We start from the raw sequence: 21,128 nt of genomic DNA on the forward strand, positions 1-21,128 counted from the left end.
GAGGACACCATATATCAGGTACGGATTGGGAATAAACTAAAACCGATTTTGAAGATGATCTGGGTAACGAAGCCGCTTTATGCCTACTTCTAACGTAGTCCTGGACCTCCTCGATCTTTCGGAGTTCTGCACGCTGGCCTGTAACGTTAGAGTACCTAGCTCGTGTGTAGGAATCAACAACAGCGCAGCGGTGTCGTACGCTACGCGCTGCACGCACTGCTGCTGCACTGCTACTGCCTAACGTTAGATTTATCGTGAAGGAAACCTGCACACTTTTCCAAAAGGGAACCGCCATTACTCTAGTAAAATGCTCGAGAGGGATATAAAACAAATATCGACTGCTTTCTTTCGGGCCATGGTAAAACTATTTGACCTCGGTGATTTCTCAACAGTGCCATGTCCCTCGACTTCGTCTCGGGACATAGCACTGTTGAGAAATCACCTCGGTGCAAATAGTTTTACCATCTCCCTCAGCAGCAGTCGATATTTGTATACTAAATAATAATCGTGAGGATGTGCATTTTCATGAACTTTATTCTTCTGGTGATTTATGAATGAATTTGCCTTTACTGTGTGTCGCTGTACAGAGATATCGATTCTCCCCGAGTGCATAGCAGATCTGCTCTGTGTATGAACAGCATACTGTTCACAGGAAATTCAGCAAACATTGGTGCTAATCATTTGATCTCTCTGCATCCCCATTGATTCCAAGCAACTCTTGAAAAGTACTTGATACTTATCAGTAACTACACGTACACAAGTCATTGAGAAGTAATCTAGTGGTGCTGGAGTGTCTCTCCTCACTCATCCTATCCAAACTGCATGCTGCAAGAACATGTAATGACCATGTTATGAAACTGTATTCATTGTCTTCGGTAGAAAGAATTCAGAAGAAATAGAAACTGATTTTTCCCACCATATGTACTCAAGTAGTTTTATGCATTTTATACTTTTCTAGGATGCTGGAGTCAAAAGGGGCCTGAGCTTTCGATCCTAGCAGAATCTTCGGCTTCGAAGATTCTGCTAGGATCGAAAGCTCAGGCCCCTTTTGACTCCATTTTACCCCATTGGCTCGCCTTTATTGGATAAGCAGTTTTCAGCAGCTTTTTTGCCACATTTCTAGGATGCTGTTACAATGTAATTGGGCCCAAGTCTGTGCTCTATATGAAGTGAAGAGAGGGAAACAGATGTCATAATATTGAAATTCTGATTACCTACAACTGGGGCTTGAAAGGAAATGCAATACTTTATGTACAAATGTAGATCAGATGGAGCTACACTGTGCGTGCCGTGCAGTAATCTCCAAACAGTTGTAGATATCGTAGACGTACAGTGGACATTGTAAGCAAATAAAATGTTATCTGTTTATTATAGATTGCTCAAACCTATATTCCAGACTTCATCGGTTGATTTTATCCTGTGCACTGTGTTTCCCAGGCATTTTTTCAGTATTGCTATCAAATGTTGTCAATTGGTGAATTTCTTATCATCACCACTGATGTATGCCAGTTGTGCCCGACGGCTAATTAAGATGTCCTAGCTGTTAGACATCATTCTCTGACTACATGTTACAGTGAAGCCCTTGGGGTCAACTATAGACACTGCCAAAGGATTTAGGTTTATGGAGAGACCACTCAAAGAGTCTCAAAGGAGTTGGGTGTCCAGAACAATGTCCTGGTGTCACAATAGACTCCCTCTGATCATCTTTTGTCTCACACTGTGTATGTGGATCCCTGTGTATGTGTGTGGGACAAGTCCTCCCTCCCCTACTATAAGTCCTCAAACACCCCCATTGTTGGGAGTCCCATTGAATGTTAGTATGAATTTAATTAGTGTTTGTATTGAAGGGATTAAAAAGACAGAAAGGGGGAGAAGAGAGAGAGAGAGAGAGTAAAAAAAAAAAAGCACAGGAACTACTTGGCGGCTAAGCCCAAGACATGGGAACTTGTATGGGTTAAATTCCTGCTCAGGGCTACACACAAACACTCACTCGGACCATAGTCACATTCATCAGCTTATACCCTCCCTCGAAATGGAAAGGAGGATCATCATATAGATACTGTGGCAACTCTTGACACCCCCCTCGCAGATAAAAGCATGTTGTTTGGCGGTAACGAGAAACATTAGCGCAGCGTGTGTGCAGACAGTAGTGGAGAAAGCCGAGAACAAAGCAAAGGGAATAGATCAGCCTTAGGGGAAAAGGCATTACCACTAGTACTCGCTGTCCGCTGCGGAGTGAGTTCATCATCTTATCATATCCTTGAGAGGCCTCGCTGAAGAAATTTGATTTCGTGGAAAGGGCATCCACCGGCATATCTTTTCTCTTTTTTTCATTTTTTTCCTTGCCGCAGGTAAAGTTCATTTGTAATGGCTGCAATACAAGGACAGTTTTGATGATGCCTTCAGTGAAGTGTAGTGTTTGCATGATTCATAAGTGATCATCTCTTTTCTGCAGCAGTTAATGCTTTGCTCGACTGAATTTATTTTACATATTGTCTGTCCGATGAAGAAGACTGACTCAGTTTAAAGGGATGGTTATAGTTTTGCTTTAGATGGGAGATTCAGATTTTAACTTTTTGCCAGATAATTGGAAACCACTTGTGAAATATGAAAGAGCATATTATTCTAAGAGGTAGTTGAAGTTTATTTTATGAAAATTGTTTTTAAAATGGCTGAGATATTAAAAAACAAAGTAAAACAAAGTGGTCCTAATAAAAGTGGGACTCACCTTTTATTATTTATTTTTTTATTTTTTTATTTATTTATTTATTCTCCACTCATGGGACGAATAGCCCTAGTCAGCTAAGAGCTGTTTTTCACAGGGGTCCGACAAGGACATCTCCTTCCCTTTAAAGTGGTGTGTACACCATTCTCTGTATACCTTGGATGTGGTGTGCGTGCAGAAGACAAGTGAGGGGTCTTTGTATGTGTGTGTGAGTGTGATGGTAATATGGGAGGTTGTAGTTGTCATAATGCAAAATTATTAATTTCTGTACTTTGTTAGGGAAAATGCCATGATTTTGTTTGCATAATATATGAATATTATGTTTTCTTTATACCATGGAAATATGTATGGTAAATGTCAATAGTTTTGCATGATTAATTTTTCTTGCTGAGTGGCTCCAAAACATACAAGGTGTATTGCGGGTTCTTGAATGCACGCTGCGTAATTGCTTTATATTCACGTTTTCATGCAATCGCAGGAAGTTGTGCTGCTTGATGAATTCGAATGTATGGCCCACACAGAAACTACAAGTAGTGAAGTACTGCATACACACACACACACACACACACACACACACACACACACACACACACATACTTGTACCAGGGAGGCACCACTAATGAATCTCACAATTCAAAATCTGCAGAGAAAATTGTGAAGATATTTTCGCGTGTTCTAGAATTCGCGCAAGCCAAAAGTAGAGCGAAATATGCAAAACAGTTAATGTACTGCAAAAAATTTCTGCATTTACAGTAGCATATACTGAGAGTGTATAAGCCATATATTTAGTGAGTCTAAATTTTTGCAAATCGGGACTTCCCAATGATATTGGAAGTGGTTAAACTCGCGATCGTGGAGCACAGTGCTGAACACACAAATGCATACATGCACGTCACATTCATATCAGGATCAGAGTCAATAATTTCATGTGTCTTAAATTTCGCAAATAGCACCCGATTCGTGAAATTCGCAGAAATAAAAACCTCGAGAAATATATGGTGTATACAGTGATCTATTGGGATTTAATCCAGAATGGTGTGTTCTGTGTGTACCATAGGGGCGACACTTCATTGTTCTTTGTCGGCATGTTCACCTGTGCATAGCAATGCCTGGCATATTTGTTTCACTTGACAAAGTATTATTTGTTAGTAAAGGCAGATGGCATATAAAGTAAATAGCTGCAGCCAGGTTGTCAAAGCAGCAATCAACAGCTAACAGGAAAAGCACTGTGTGGGGGTGTTGTAAACAAAGAAAAAAAAATGTCTCTGACAGTTTGTGTTCAGTGTTCTGTTGACAAATTACCCATCTGTGAAATCCATGACTCATCCTAGTCCAAGTATGTATTACAGAAACATTGTCATAGTGTGTTTAGTGCCTTCTGATACACTTTGGGAGGTGTTGATCGTCGTTGCTGGATGCTCACTTATCCTCGTTATCTCTTTTTTCTCTCCGGTGTATGACAGGTGACGGGGGTCGCAAGCCGAGCTTTGCTGTCTGTAAAGGAGCATGGAATCTAACCAGGGGTTGGAGTAGATGTCTTTCTTCCAACTTCCAGAGTGAAGTGCATCTCTCCCGTTCACCTACATCGAGGGTCTAATGAGGTGACATCTCGACAGCTGGGGAAATAGCCCAACGTTTTGGCGGGTCACCTTTCTCTCGTCGGTCCCCATCCGGACCTAGCTGCGCCCCATCTCCCCGGTTTTTTTGTTGCAACAAGTGAGGGAGAGCTCTCGAAGAAAACAGAGGACATCATTGTTGCCTGTGTGAAACACTCCAGCGGCCGGGTGCACTGAAAGAACCCCCAAGACTGAGAGAGAGAGAGCCAAGCTCGAAGGAGGAAAAGAAGAGTGGGTGGAATAAAAAGGGAAAGTGTATTGGGGAAAGGGAGATTAGCATTGACTTGTGAAAGTTGTTGGGCCCTGCTCCGAAAGGGCTTTTCTCAGGGGATTGCGAACACGGAGGATATTGTCGTGTTTGCAGGGGAAGAGATTTACCGTGGAGAGGTGTCAAGAGTGGAGAGGGAATTAGTACAACTCGACAGGGATTTTCTCCGTCAGAAGGGGTGGTAGAGAAAACGCAGAAGACGATGGAGACGTCCGTAGGACCACACACACTAGTAGCAGTACTACTGGTCTTAGTTGGACTCGCGCTTACGAGTCTACCCAATGCAATAGGACAGGAAGTGAACTCTATGTACAGGGACTGGTACGTGCCTGAAAGCAGAGACTCTGTCCGCGACACTGACATCCTCGAACCGAGCATCGGCATTTGGAAGCCTGTCTCGCCGGGATGGGGTATACCGGATACCACGGCAACGGTCGGAGTCGCGTTTAGCTATACAATACCCAAAGAGGCTTTCAGAGGAGATGTGGATAAGTATGAGGTGAGTGTCATTGAAAATTCATAAATGGGCAGGGGGTGTTTCACAAAGAAAATAAGTTGATCAACTCAGAATTATGGTAGGGTGTGTGTGACTTCAATAATATTCTAACTTTCATATAAGAATGAAAATTTTTGAGATTTTTCATACAGGCTTTGATTAACAAAATGATAAAGTAAGGGACAAAGAATATTTCTATAAATTTCAATAACAATTTGAAGTGGATTCTGAAAATATTAGATAAAGAGAGAGAGAGACTAACGGCACACCATAATTTTAAGCCGATCCTAACTTTGAAGCTCGACTTAATCCTTTGAGAAACACCCCCCAGGACCATCCGGTCCTGTCAATGTTTCTCCCACACTTCCATGTATGAAGAGGTGAAAGGTCATGGAAGGAGGAGGAGGATAGGATGATAGAGGTGCGTACACAAGCTGAAGACAGTGCAACATTTGTACCAACATGACCCTTTTCTTTGAGAATAGATCACCACAGGTTCCTAGTCACTTTAGTGATAATTTCTTCATCGTATTATGAATGCGGACATTCTGCAATCAGTCTCTGCAGAGATTTTGTTTTTAACCACGATATAGCCCCATTTGTTTCAGAGGGTGTTATGATAGGTGGCCATTAATTTCATGTAAACTGCAAAGGTTAGCAAGCAGTCAGTACCATATGACGATTAGTTTGTGTTTTTGGAGGAGATTGGAATGACAGATGAAGGCATACAAGTACAATATTTCTCCATTATCACATGTCTATTCAAGGACTTGTTCATAAGTCATCAAAAATGTACAATATCCCAACGTGACCAAGTTTTAGTGGTTTGCCTGTGGTGCTACACTTTATGCTACACTGTAATGAGTTTAGAATTGATCAGTTTGGCCTGCAATTCTGCGAAGTAAATTCTTGCCATTTACAACAACAACAAAAAAACCCTGAAAGACCTTTCCAAGGTGAGAATGTTTGCATATCTATAGGTACAGCATGTATAAAAGTGATCTAGAAAAGAAAGGAGATGAACAACTTCTTTTTTTTTTTTAATTGGGGTAAGGTCAAGCAACATGACATCATTCAGGTTCTTGTGATGTAGAATCCTTGTCATCTCATTCTTAACTTGTGAAGGAGGGAGGGAGTAGGTAGCAAGACGAGATAATAGTATCGTCATTGCACACTTTTGTCTTTTCTTCTCCATTCCACATTCCTGATGGGTTACGCACACCTTGTCATTGATTTACCCTTCTGTGTCCGCAACAAGCTCCTGCAGTGGAACAATGGCTTTAGAGGGGGGAAAAAAAGACCACCCTTCTATTGTTGTCCTTCTGCGGTTGTATGGTCCTTGGTCATAGCTTCCTCTTCGTGGATCCCTTTTCTTGGTGCTGGTCTTGCGGGGGATGAGGCCGAATGAGAAAGTGAAAGGACGAATTGATGATGCAGCAAGAAGAATAATTGATGCTGCCGAATGGCTGGTGTTGTCATTGGTCCACCACCCGAATAGCCCAAACAGCATTTAGCGGAATAATGGGCCTCTTTAGGATGTGGGCTCTTTTCACAGAGACAGGTGCTCAGTCAAGTGTATGAATCGATTCCGTATATTGTACCAAGAGGATTTAGGCCCACTTGTTTCCACAGGCGCACACGTTCCCACTGTTTCCAAGTTTAATGTACATTCACATGTGACATATCCTCGCTGGGCTAACAAAACCATGTTTCTTAAATTTTTGTAAAACCACTTTTTGAATCAATCGTCACATAAGTTGTGAAGAGCCACCACAGCTTGTCAAAGGAAAGATGATCCCATTTGTTACAGTGTTTTGGTTGCCATGTTTACTTTTGCTCTCCTGAACATTTGGCATTTTTGAAATATTATTATTTTTCGTACCCCAAGAGCAATGTAGAGCAAAAAGGTCTGATTGAAGTTGGAAACAAACAACTTTTTTCCTATCCATTCTTCAAATTTTGACCATGTGAATAGTCAAATGCAGTTTGTATGGATTCAGATGCTTTGCATATTCTAATGATTGCAAATTAGCTACTATTATGTAAGCAGTGATATAAACAATGACAAATGCACAAAAACCAAGAGAGTAACTTTTTTCTTCTTTCTTTGATTTCATAAATTTCCCATGTCGATCAGAGCTTTACTTGTAGGCCTACATTTAAGTAAGAACAGTTCAGATGATATCAAACTCCGAAAGAAAAAAGTAGGAAAATTATGAAGAAGACTTAAAAGATTATCATGAGTCGAGACATTATGTCTGTAGGTTCTCATTGGGCTGAGAAGACACTTCATTCCCCATACAAGCTTTTGTAACAAATACCGTAAATGCAGACACTAAGCCCAGTTGCTTTACTTGCATTATGGGGATGAAACTACAAAGAACTATAAATAATATATACAAAACAATGCAACTAATGTAAGCACTTTGCCGTGGAAGAGGGAAAAGAAAAGAAGAAAAGAAAAAGAGAAGAAAATGGAGATTCAGACGTGAAGAGCCTGAAGCGAAACGGACAGAAAAGTGGGCTAAGCCCCATCACCTAATTGTGTCTCGGAGCCAGGCAATTCAAGGGAGAAGATTTGCTCCAAAGCCCCCGAGAGTGGAACATAATGTCAGCAAGCAGTCTGTGGTCGATGGGAATGAAACATCATACATGCAGTGTATATTTGGTTTATTCGAGATGTGAAAATGTCTCTGCAGTGTTGTCTTGTTTTCATGGAGAAGATGATTCGTGTATGACTCTGATGCAAGATAAAGGGTATTATAAATCATATCACCCATTCCCAAAGTCAAGACACAAAAAGTAGACCTATGCAGTTTCATGTGTGAAACTCGAAAGTGGATTTTCTAGGTGAGTGATGTTTCAGTCACATGACAAACTCATATTTACGTGCAGTTTGCATTTGCAAGTCTTAGTCCCTTGTGAAATTTGTGTAGGTTTCATGCACGTAAAAATTTCTGATTTTACGGTATTTTCTTAATTTGACCATCACCCATCTTGCAGAAGATGAGAACTGACCATCTTGAGCTAAAATCGTAAATCTTGTGCCATTAAGGAATTAATTACCCCTCTTCAACTGGGCAGTATACACTGGTAGATCTACAGCTGTCATGCTTGTAGCCCCCTCATCGCACCTCCATCACCCAGCTCTGACGACCCACATACACACTGTATATTCCTCACTGACCCATTGAAGGTGATTATGCAGTAAAGAGTATTTAAACAAGCCAGTTGTGTACACACTGTTCTCCCTCAGATATTTTGTCCCTCTGAATTACAACAAAAAAAAAAAGTCCACCCTGATACAGTCTCGCCTGCAATATCACTGGTCCACTCAGCAGAACGCAAACTGGCATAGTCTCTGCATTTTAGACGCACTTGAATTGTATCTGCACCATGAATTGAGTCACTGTCATTGGCATTAAAGCTTGGCATTGTAAGTATTGATAACAATGCTTCAAAGGGAATCTGGTTAAAAGAAATTGCCATGTAGTCGTCGATCATGTAGAGTCATTGGCCATTTTCTGCATGTGATATATGTGATTGTATATTGCACAAGCCTGCATCAGCTGAAGGTAAAATCGTCTGCAAATAAAGCAAAATGACAGATTGCAAATAAAACCGTACATAAGTAGGCTTGTCCGTCTGAATTTTAGACGGATGATTTAAATCAGGAAGCCATACTCGTAAGTATTCTTTGAGTTACTGAATCTGGACTTCATATACGGGAGTTTATACATTTTGTCTTTCACTAGGACTGAACTTATATGATTTCAACACTTTCTCCACAATTTTCTGCTTGAAGTCAAGAAAGAAATTTGCCCTCATCTTCTTGAAATAGCTGCTCGGTCGGCCAGATTGTGTTGAAAGGGCTTGCTATACCAGATGAGTTAGGAGTATCTTTAGATATGTTTGATATGAAGATGGTGCAAAAATCACAGCTTTGAAGGAAGACTACATTTGGGGAAAAAAAAACAACAACTCTCCCTTTAGTAAAGTGGGACACAGTATTAAAGGTGAACTACAGTCCTTTATCCTGCATAGGTCTGCCTCAGGGAATAAAAAATCCTCTGACAACAATAACATCAGCATAAGTTTACCCATCTCCTTATTATATTGTCTGAAGGCAAACTTGAGTTTTAGGAAGGAAGGAAGAAAAAAAAATGCAGGGACTGCAATCATAGAAACCTTCAGCTGTTCTGTTACACTAGGCATTTTATCCCATTTGATAAATAAAAAGGTATTGCTTTTTCTCCAACCAAAGAATCTTGTCAATAAAAGAGAAACATGAGCTTATTGCTGGTAAACCTAGGACACGTGCGTCACAGCTTCACATGAGCACTTGCTGTTTGCTTTGATCGAGCATATTTACAGGCAATAACAAAGCTTGTTTTTCTTGTTTGATTAACATGTCAACTTTTTTTTTCTATGTGATTTCTGAGAGTACTGCTAAGGCAAACTGGTTTGCTTTGTGTACCCAGTAATTTCAGTAAAGATATGTATTGCATTCCTAGTGAGTGCTAGCTTGATACTCCTCATATAAATGATAAAACAGAAAATACTGTTTCAATCAATGTCTTCATAACCAATCATGGTAATACATTCTATGTATCGATGCTGTCACCAAGCTTTGAGCTTCTTTGCTATTTGCTTGTATGCATATTCATATTTGCAGCAAAAACAAAAAAGAAAATAAAAACAGTGATACCTTCAGCATATGTACTGTACAACTGTAGCATCAAAGATCAATCATGTGCTAAAACCTCAGAACTTTTTCTCAAGTAATCGTGGACATGGGCATGGGACGTTTCGAAATCAGGGACAGAGCTTGCATCAGGTGTGACCAGGCTCATCAAGCATGAAGGAAAGATAATAGCTGCGATTTCTCTACCAGTGGCCCTGAAGGAGATTTTCAATTCAGGGAAGACTTGCCAAGGTTTTTCTGCCAGCCACAAATGCTCTCTCTGTCTGTTCCTTCCCTATTTTTCATTCTTCCTGTTTTGTTCCATTTCACAGGAAAGAGAGACCGGAAATTTAGATTGGATGTCACCTTCTTTATTGTGTCCTGTCAGTTTATTAACCCGTTTAAGTCCAAGAAACCACATCTCTTTGGTTTGGCACTTTTTTTCACATTTTATCATATTTTCCTCATTTCCTTTGCTGATCATTTGAAGTGTTTCTTAAGGTACAGATGTAACAAACAAACAAGCAAAATTCTCATTCTTGTGATCCTTTTGTTGTTTATCATATGACTGTTTGTTTTGGTATGCAGATTTTTCATAAGCCTCTTAATTGCTAAATTTAAAAGCAGGCTCTCAAATTGGCAACACATATAAAAGATAGAAGTTCCTGTCTCTCTGTCAAATTGGCAATTCCTTGTAAAATTTCTTTCTGATTTTGTGCAGCTTTAATGATCATAGCCAGTTTCAATTGATTGCTGGTCCAATTACAAGATATTAAAAGAAATTATGCAGTGCCAATAAAAAAAAAAAAGATGATTATTATTTCTCAGGCAGTAATCCATCCACCCCCCCCCCCCCCCCTTGGGCTAGGAGTTTCAGACTATTAATGAATGACTCAAATGTCTGCCATTTATCTGTTGTAATGGGCAGTACAGCAAACTGGATTAAAAAACATCCCGTTTGGCTCTTTGGGGATCCCTCAACCGAAAAAGACCATGATGTGTGTTTAGTCACGCTCGGTTCTAACCAATCGTCAGGAATTCAATGGATTCATGGGTTGTTGTTTTTGTTTCTTTCTCCTCTGTATTTTTGTTCTCTCTTCTTTTTTTTTTCTTTTTTTACTGAGTTCTTCATTAGATTGTGGGGGGGGGGGGTTGTTGAAGCATCAACCACTGTCAGAAGATGGCTGAAACCTTGGGAATCCTTTTCCCAATCTGTTCCCATGTACTCTCGGCCCTCTCTTGTCCCATCCGTGAATGTGTTTGTTGCGTGTGTTTTTAAGCAAAGTTACAGTATGTGTCTACCTCCAGTCTCAACAGGGAATGTATCGTAAGGAGGAGGAGGGAAACACAATATCTAGATATCATAATCATTTCTCAGACCAGACTCTACAATATTTTATAGAGCTGTTTTGATTTTTAGCAAAGATGCTTTTGGAAGTTAATTAGGCAAACATTCATATGTAAAAAACAAAAAGCAAACAAACAAACAAACAAGAAAGAGATAGGAGATTGTGCAATACAGGCACATTGTTGTGTAAAAACAATATGATACTCTTTGATGTCTTCTCTCCTTTTTTTTGGGGGGGGGGGTTGTTAAGTGATAAAGATACCTTTTCATTATAAATTATACATTTTCATCTTCTTCTTGAGAACCCCATGACCAATTTTCACCAAACTTGGCAAGTAGCATCCCTAGGGGGTTAGGATCTCAATTTGTTAAAATGGGCACCATGCCCCACCCAGGGGCCCCGGGGGGGGGGGGGGGGTGGGGGGGGGGGGCAAACCCCCAAAATGAAGGAATCTTTAAAAATCTTCTCTAGAATCAGAAGTTATAGAGCTAAGATAATACTATGAGTGAGTACAGTAATGACTGTAGTTTCAAGTTTGTTCATAGCAAATCCAGGGGTGCCCCTCTTGGGGGCAGGGGGGGGGGGGGTTGTTAAGGTCCCAATGGGGGCCTGAATTGTACATTTTCATCTTCTTCCTGAAAACCTCATGATGGATTTTCGTCAAACTTGGCAGGTAGCATCCCTAGGGGGTCAGGATCTCAATTTATCAAAATGGGCACCATGCCCCCACCCAGAGGGCCCCAGGGGGCCCTCAATCCTCTAAATTAAGGAATCTTAAAAATTTTGGCCCTTATTGTACATTTTCATCTTCTACTTGAGAAGCCTGGTCAAATTTTAGTAGAGCTGTGAATAATTTAGATTAGTGACTGCGTGAAAGGTAAACTTGCGATACTCAGGTGAGCGCTAGACCCGCGGGTCTCTTGTTTCTTTTTTCTTTTCTTTTTTTTTGGGGGGGGGGCTGCTTTTGGCTGCTTTTGGGTATGATTCTTCTTGCTGCTTTTGTCATCTCTGTTATTATCAATAATGGGAAATTTGAGAACTTGTTGATGGGCAGAACCTGCCACCACTGTTGTGATTGTTCCCCCGAAAACATTCAAACCAAAGTCGTTTTCACGATCATGCTGGAAGGAAGTGGTCGGGGAGGCACAGACCACAGAGTTCTCTCACGGGGATCAATGGACAGTACCACAGAACCACAGCCCACTTTGTTGTGCAATTAAAGAGATGGTACAGTATTGGTGGAGATGAGAATTGGGCTTTTAACTTTTTGCGAGATACCAAGAAAACACTTATGATATAGTGCAAAACATACCATTTTAAGAGGAGTTCAAAGTTTATTTGATGAAAATCGGGTTTGGAATGACTGTAACATCTAAAAACAAAGTAAAACAAAGCGATCGTATGTGGGTCCCCACACCTTATTAGAATCGCTCTTTTTTAGATATCTCGGCCATTTTAAAACCAATTTTCATCAAATAAACATTGAATTCCTCATAGAATTACATGCTCTTTCATATTTCATAAGAGGTTTCTCATTATCTCACCAAAAAAAAATGTTAGAAACCTGAAATTAGGTCTCGACCAAAACTATACGATCCCTTTAAACTCTACTTCCGTGCAGTGTGCATGTAGGTGTCAGACAGTTCATGATATCAATTCATGTGGACCTCCTTTGGCCCATTTAATGGTTAAGAAATTAACTTGGTGGGATTTTCCACCTTTACCAACAAGTGAGTATTACGTTTCACGAGGTATCAGTTTTCAAAACAATACTACCCTCAGAATAACACTTCCAAAACAAAACCAGAATGATACTTCCCTCTCCTGCAGTAAGCTCTTGTTGTGTTTAGGCTTTTCATTTTTCATAAAGTTGTCATTAAATCAAGGTTATTTTTCATGCTTGTGAGCTTGAAGTGAAAACAGTAGTAAGTGCTGTTTAACCTTGTATTATAGCAGCTCTTACAACTTTACAACACTGCATGATGGTAGTTACCAGTATTTTTCAAGTGGCACATTGCATTATGGGAAAATTTTGAAATATGACAAGTTTCGAGCCATAGCTTTTAAAATAGTACCAGAACAGTTACTCTTTGTTGTATTACCTGCAGATCACCTACAGGTAGAAGTTCAACCATTCTTTAGACATTGAGAGAGTTTTGTTCATAGAAAATTTGTCTCATTTAACATAGTACACCACCCCCCCCCCCCCCCAAAAAAAAAAAAAACATACACAGATATACATTGATGGGACTACATTCAAAGTATGTGCATGGTATAGTTCTATGTTGGTACAATGTACATCCTATCAGTGTAGTAAGGTTGCAAACCTCATGCCGTATTCAGCGATGCATGCTGAGATATCTTCCAGGTAGAATTTAAGGCCCCCTTTTTTTTTCAGGGAAGATGGTATAATCACAGCAGCAGGTCATTACTAAATTAATTTTTTTTATTAGCAAACTGGACTTGATGGTCAAGTTCATATCAAAAGAGTTCGGTCAAACAACAAACAAAAAGCAGCAAATTACTGGCACCTACTGGCATAGTTGGCAAAAATTAAGTTCTAGAATATTGAAGTTTCTGATTTGTTTTTGTTTTTTGAAAGCGATGGTCAATATTAGTCGCAATTACTTGTGGAAATTTGAACTAGACAAAGTCCTGGTAGTGAGATCAGGTTGAGTGATTCCATATTTGGATGAACTCCAAGATGGAGTTATGTAATACAAAATTGAGAATTAACAGTCCACAATGAACGTAAGTGTTTTACAGGATATTACTGTGCTTCTCTTTGTGCTTATTAATGCAAAGATATTGCACACTACTCACACCAGATGTTTGGAAGGTTTTTGTTGTTTGCTCTCTTTCATTATGAACGCAGAGTGTTTATGGGATATTGAGCACTTTGTTCACTGGTAGTGCTGCTAGAATCCTAGAGGAATAAATCAAATCAGTTGAGTGAAACATGCATGTACCTGCAACTACTTTATGGTACTATCAATGTAGGATTTTATCTCATGTTCCCTTTTACCAGGGAGGTGGAAGAGACTGTTACCATTACTGCATGCATGCTCTTCCCACACAGTGGAGTACCAGCTCTTGTGCACACGGGTGTAGTCTACAGGCATGGGACCACCTCCCTCCCCTCCTCCGCCTCCCTGCCCCTCCCATCCTCATTCACTCTCTCTCTCTCTCTCTCTGGCCAGGAAAAAAAATGTATTGTATATACTTGAGACTCTTGCACCATTTACTGCATTATACGGATGCCCCTGCATTCAAACTTTATACACCATATTGAAGGGCACATACACTGGAGGTCTTTGGACCATTGATCTTTAGTGTGTTACAGATGCATGTAGCATTTGTTTGTTGTTTTTGTTTTTTCAACTCCTATTTTCTTCATTAGGGCCGTTACAGACAGTCCCCTCTGTGTTTCTTTATTATTATTTTTTTTTTTGTGCAATTGTTTGGCCATGATTTGTCAAGTTCTCATGAAAAAAAAAAGGTGAAAAAATGCAACTGTCAGAGTGCATTTGTTTGACATTTTAAGAAGTTAGATTCATTATTCTGTTTGCATCAGATGTAGGCCTATTTAGATACATATTTTGTATCCAAATTTTCAGGATTTTTGTCCATGATGCAAAATGATTTAAGAGGACCTATGACAGCTTTGAAGCTCGTTCAACATAATTATATTCCTGTGGCTTGTATTGCTGTTAATACAACCATATGCATTTTTACAAATGAAAAACCTGTGTATAGGCCTATTTACTAAATCAGTAGATGGTATGTACCATGCTCAGTAAAGGAAAACTTCGACAGACTTGGCATGTTGTCTTTAAAAGTAGTACATAGGCCTATTCGTTTTGAAAAATGTTCTTAGTCAACTACCATGGTGGATATATGGTAATTATGCCAAAGAGGTCGATATGAATGTAAACTGTATCGGTGTGATATGGAAAAATGGCTGGCGGAATCTCTGCATATAGACCCTTCATCAAGTAACATCTGGTGATTTCCATGTTGAGAAAGCACGGGAATGCTTCTTGACCCACTGCTCGTGATGTTTTTCCCTTTGCTGCTGCGTAAAATAGCGGAAACAAGCGAGGCATTCAGAGGAGAGTATTCAACAGCTTAGCTAACGGGCTCCAGCCTGCACAGCTGCAGAAGTCATCTGCCTGATGAGCTGCGAACTATTCATCCCGGTTCGACTGAAACGGGTGTCCCCAAACAAGGCTTATTTGTTCAAAAACCTGTTCTTACATGCGTCCGTCTGCCACAATTGCCATCTTGTTACACCTCGATAACAAACACATGGAAATTTTATAAATGACAGGGGTTTTTTTGAGGGGGGGGGGGGTTGGGGGAGGAGTGAGATAAAGGTAAATCGAATTTGTGGCACCCTCATTAGCTGTTGACAAAGTGGATGACGTTCTTTCTCAGCCCACTGTGTTTTCAGCTCACGAATGTTCTGAGAGACAAGCATCACTCTGCCTCTCTGTTGGTTGCCTGCTTGTGTAAACCATTGAAAGCAACAAGTGTTCTTTTGTGGTTGTTGTTGTAGTGTAATTGATTTGCAGTTTGCACTGCACATATTGCCAAATGTAGTAGTGCTGGGTAGCATTATTGCATTGTTTGAACCGTTTGTGCACAATTGCCAATGAAACAGCTTAAGCCATAGAGGATGCAACTGTGAATTCCAAGATGAAGCTTTGAGGGTGCATGTTTGTCACGGTCTGGCATATTTTTCATGTTTCATTTTGAGTTTTATGTTAATGCTCAAAACACCCATGTAAGTCTGGATGGGATCTCCATTGTGCCTCACCCCTTGTCCATAACTGAAGATTTTAATCAGTGGTCATCTCTTCATGGTCATGATAGAGTCATTTTGCAGAGGTGAAACTGATTATGGAAAGATGATTTAGCAGGGTGCTTTTGTCAAAAGGCGAAAGAAAAGTACGTTTGACCAGGGAGGTGGAAGCTTCCACCTCCCTGATTTGACCATGAAGCTTCGACACCATGAGTCGACCATGCAGAGAGCAGTGTTCTTAGGGCAATGTAAATCTTCAGGGGACGTTGAGCTTGGAAGAACAAGCAAAAACAGTGAGGCCCCAATTGTCCAGATGTGTGGGTTTCCCGTGGGGCATTATTAGATTCAAGCAGGCCTGTGTCTGCGGTAATGAAACCACCAGACGTCGTGAGGATCTGCTCGAGTATTGCCGTTTCGAATATCGTATTCACTCCTTCATCCACCCACTTCTACCCTCCCCCCCCCCCAATATTGATAGGCACACTAGTGTGTGTGCTTATACTTACAGTCTGTACTCAGCTGCCTTCTGCAATACTTTCTTTTGCCGTATGTGGCAAAAGAGCAGATGTAACAATTGTGATCCAAATACCAAGAGTTTTTACGCTAGTTCAGAGGGACAGAAAAATCTTGCTAATTGCGGATCCTGATAATTTGTTGATTTGGACCAGTTTTCTTTTTCCTGTACATGTGTGACGCAGAGCACAATAAGGCATAATTTGAGTTGACGATGTGAATCCCATTTTTTTGTGTCTGTCTGTGTTAATGGACCCATTGTGCAGAAAACAGCAAGTAGGGAAGGTTGTGATTTTTGTAGATGTGCAGTGCTTTTGTGAAAGAAGGACTGCAGTGTACACCGTGATAAAAGGGCGGAAGAAGACTGGAGCGTTAATGGGATGAGCCGTTTTATCTCGGGAGTTGTTTCTGGCAAGGAAATCGTCAGCTCCCCGTAATTGGAGGAGAGGATAACAAGATCTGTGTTTACACACCAGGAAATCCTGTTTGGAGCCTCCCAGAAAGAGAGAGATGGGGATGAGGTCATTTCTTTAGCTAGACCGAAGGAGGAGGAAGAGGAGGGGGAGAGGGGGGGGGGGGAGTATGGGAAGAGGATGAAGGGACAGGTGGATGGTCAAAACCAAGAACAGGGTCAGGGGAGATATCTCCGCCCCCAAGAATTTGCACCCAAAACTCAGATGTACCTCCGTGTTATAACTGTCCTGAGTGGAATCTTTTCTTATTTATATGAATACTGAAGCCTCTGGAGTATTTAGCATGCACACTTACATGGGCACTCAAATTAGTTTGCTCACAGTGGACTGACAATAAAAAAAGATGTATCGTATACCAACTAATCCTACTTATACCAATACAATCATTCCTCTTCTTCCAGGAAAGAAAAACAAAATGTCTTCAACTGAGTGTTCAGATCTTTTGGATTACATGTTACATGGAATTTTCAACAAGACTCTGATTGAGTGAAATCTGGGCCTATGAAATTGGCTTTCTGCTAGGGTAGTTCGTACACTGTCGTACTGCCACTGCACGGACTGCACAGTGGTCATCACCCTGACTTTAAATCACCACTAGAGGGCAGTAGACCACTTTATATCCTGAGCCTCTAATGCTTTATTACTGCATTAAACACAATTGGCATTGCAGGTGATGAAAAGTTTAAAGATGTGTACAAGGTAGCAAAAATTTGTGAGTAATACAATGTTTTATCATTCCTAGGATTAAAGAAAGACAAGAAAGCTAATCTAAAGAATGAATAAGTATTGCAGAAATACTGCTTCACTATTTTTTTTGACCAGCATCTATGACTGAATTCCTGTTTTATTTTGTTTTGTTTTTGTAATGTAAATTATATTTGTTATTGTCCAGAATATGATTTGGAACCAATTGATTTTTTTTTTTGGGGGGGGGGGATGGAGGACTGCTCTGTAATCAGTGAAAGTTTTACCTTTTTATGACTGCTTTAAAATTTTGTTGTAATTAGGCATAAGAGTGTTAATGTCTTGTTTCTTTTTTCTGCCTTTTTTCCACAGATTCGAGAAGTTGGAACACAATCCTTACCAAAGTGGCTATATTTCTGCAACAAGACAAACAAACTGGAAGGTATACCGGGCTTAGAGGATGAACGCCAACACTTCATTTCAGTCACTGCCTTTGGAAAGGAATCAAACATTACAAAGCAGAGCTCAAACACCAAGGATGTTTTCAGTGTCAATGTGCTCCACCATGATGCGCCGCAGGCAAAAGGTACCGAAGACTCCAAATCAACGAAGCACCAAGATGGCGTGGTTGTGTGTCCGCCGGAGAAACCAGCAGTCCGGGCAACGATCATCCTTGATGCTGACTGGACCATGCTGACTCCTCAGGAGAGGGTTCACGTTGTATCCAAGATGTCCAGGTACTCAAGGGTATCCCTGACCGCCTTCAGGCTTCTGCCAGAGAAACAAGATGTGAAGGGCTACCAGGCTCTTGCAGCCGGAAGTGGCAACGTGGTGTCGGCCCTGCATGAAGGACTGTCTCTGAGCTGGGTGGTGGGTTGCGGTAGGAACGCCGACCAGCTTCCGGTGGTGACCATCTTAGAGGGCGCATCCAAAGATGGCTCAATGGCTGAGAAGTTGGGCTATGACATCAAGGGCTGGCACGTCAGCAGCAATACCCCCATCATCAAAAACAGAGTGAGAAGACAGGTACCCATCATGGGTACTCCCGTACCCACTCCACTCCCAACTGGTGCTCCCAAACCAACAGAGATTGCCGCAACCACCGTCACTCCGTCAACGCATATTGTCCCTTCAGAGAGTTCTCCGGTTCTGAGCAGTATGATTAGAACGGCTGGCACTCAAGATACCATGACCATGATGGTGTCAGACACAACTCCTGGAAAGGTGTCGGTGTCCCCAACAGTCAAGGCCTCCAAGACTTCTTTCTACAAAACACCAGCAATAACACCAACACCAACACCCACAGCTATGGCAACGCAAGTTGTAACATCTTCAGCAGTGCCAACTGAGGCTCCCACACGTACATTTAGCCCACCTGTACCGTCAATGACATCAACAAAAGGTTTGCCCAGTGTACCTACAGTGACTTCAGCTCCCGTGTCGAGTGCTACCCCTTGCACCAATGACACCATCAACGGTTGTTATCATGCCAACACCAACGGAGCCTGTTACCACACCATCAGCACCCACTTCACCAACAACACCCACGCCAAAGGAAACCACCACAATAGCAAACAGGCCACCGAAGAACCCCAATCCTGTGGAGAGAATCGATGTGTATGTTGGTGTTCACTGGTGTATGTCATCCCCGCAAACACCTTCTATGATCCTGAACAGGGAGACACTCGTAATCTGGATCTTACCCTTCTCACCCTTGATGGCTTGGAACTGTCATCTGACTTCTGGCTAAAGTTAGACAAAAATAGTCAGACCATATTCGGATACACAGACAGGGTCCTGGCGCCTGCCTCATATGTTCTAGTCGCTCAAGACAGAGGAGGAATATACGTCAGAGATGTCTTTGACGTTCATGTCATAGACTCCAACACGATTCCAACAGAGCCTCCGCCAGTCGCCATGGGTGCCACCCTGAATATCGACTTTGATGAGTTTGTTAACAACCCAGCGCTACAGCTGGACATTCTCAACAGAAATAGCTAGTGTCTATGGTGATCCAGATGCCAGCGCTCTCACCATAACTGGCATCCGGCGTGGTTCGGTCATCCTCTCCTTCACCAACAACACCATCCCCAAGGATTCCTGTCCGATCGACCTCATCCAGGAGTTGATGATGAAGCTGGTCGATGAGGATGGCAAACCCACCCAAGAGCTGATTGATGCCTTTGCTCCCGAGTACCAGATATCTGGTGTGGAAGCTTCTCCCCAGGGAACATGCGATGAAACAACTCCAGCAATGACCACCCAGACAACCAAGGCATTCCCGCCTTCAGTTGATACGGGTACAAAATCTAACGATGCGTGGATTACGAATGTCCTTCCAGGAGTAATTTGTGGCCTTCATAATCATCCTGGCTGGCATTGTCGTGTTCATCCTCTACCGAAAGAATCGCAAAGGCAAGCTGTCCGACGAAGACCAGAACACCTTTATCAACAAGGGCATTCCAATCATATTTGCAGAGGAATTAGATGAGGGCGACAAGCAACCATCATCCACTCCCCTCATCATGAAGAACGGAAAAGCCCCCACTGCCGCCGCCTGAGTACTCCGCCGAAGATGGGACAAGGCAGCCACTCCTGAACGACAACAAGCCGTCTGATGATGCAGACAAGCCCGGAATGCCCATGGTAGATCTAGGGGGATCCCCGCCCTACGACCTCCACCGCCACTGACCTCCTCACGCAGAGAGCAGGAATCCCCACTCATCGAGCACGACGCGGTATCAGTCACCCCCTGGTACGTCCCCCCTTACCCTTCCGCCCTCAAATTTTGGTGATGTCCCTGAGCAGACTTTTAAGAAAGAAAACGATTAGTCCCTCTCAGACCAATGCCTTGAAAAAAGTTTTCTCTCAGAGCATCACTCGCATTTCAACTCACAACAGTCTGTTCGCGTTGGTCAGTCAGCGATGCCATCGTATAGACAAGCGAGGCTTCATGAGTACGAGCCAAATGTGCATGATGAAGACAGGACAGTAAAATATTTTTGTTTCTTTGACTCATAAACTTTGTAGTTATGAGGGGAAAGAGGAGATGGGTTAAAGAGACATTCTTGGAAATGAGTTTGACCGTTTTCACAAGTACTCAAATTTATTTAATGTTCATGTCTTGTATCATCTATGTAGAGGAATATTCAAATATTGTGCTTTACCCAAGGTATTTCCAACTTACACTATATCATGATTTCAATGTACTTCATTTCAATAGTAGATTTTTTTTTTTTATGTCCTATAAGTTATTAGATATTGTCATACAGAGCAGCTTCTGGTAGGGGAAATAATCAAGCATAAACCTGTTTTCCAGTCTCACTCATTCTTCCAATAGTCGAAGCCACGAGTATCCGAATATTCATTCGTTTTATGCAATGCTTGTACCAATGCGGTGAAATGCTCCACAAACCTGCCAGCAGCACGTGCCGAACAAACAGCTTTTTGCCGAAGCCACGGCGCTCTTTTGCAATATTAGCATTGGCAGTGCTCAATATTTATAGCTCTGTACAA

General features: G+C 41.6%; 1 protein-coding gene across 1 annotated transcript in view; it reads left to right on the top strand.

The window, feature by feature from the left end:
• Positions 1-20,425, top strand: part of LOC140246273 (dystroglycan 1-like) — a 51,148-nt gene extending 30,723 nt beyond the window's left edge. The window contains 6 exon segments of the mRNA XM_072325738.1: positions 4,189-5,108; positions 17,985-19,604; positions 19,606-19,962; positions 19,964-20,143; positions 20,145-20,283; positions 20,286-20,425. Of these exon segments, the coding sequence (XP_072181839.1) occupies positions 4,812-5,108; positions 17,985-19,604; positions 19,606-19,962; positions 19,964-20,143; positions 20,145-20,283; positions 20,286-20,407 (2,715 nt within the window). The 5' untranslated portion in view covers positions 4,189-4,811 and the 3' untranslated portion in view covers positions 20,408-20,425.
• Positions 20,426-21,128: the final 703 nt, after the last annotated feature.

Source organism: Diadema setosum, chromosome 2 (genome assembly GCF_964275005.1).
Source record: "Diadema setosum chromosome 2, eeDiaSeto1, whole genome shotgun sequence".
Classification (NCBI taxonomy): Eukaryota; Metazoa; Echinodermata; class Echinoidea; order Diadematoida; family Diadematidae; genus Diadema; species Diadema setosum.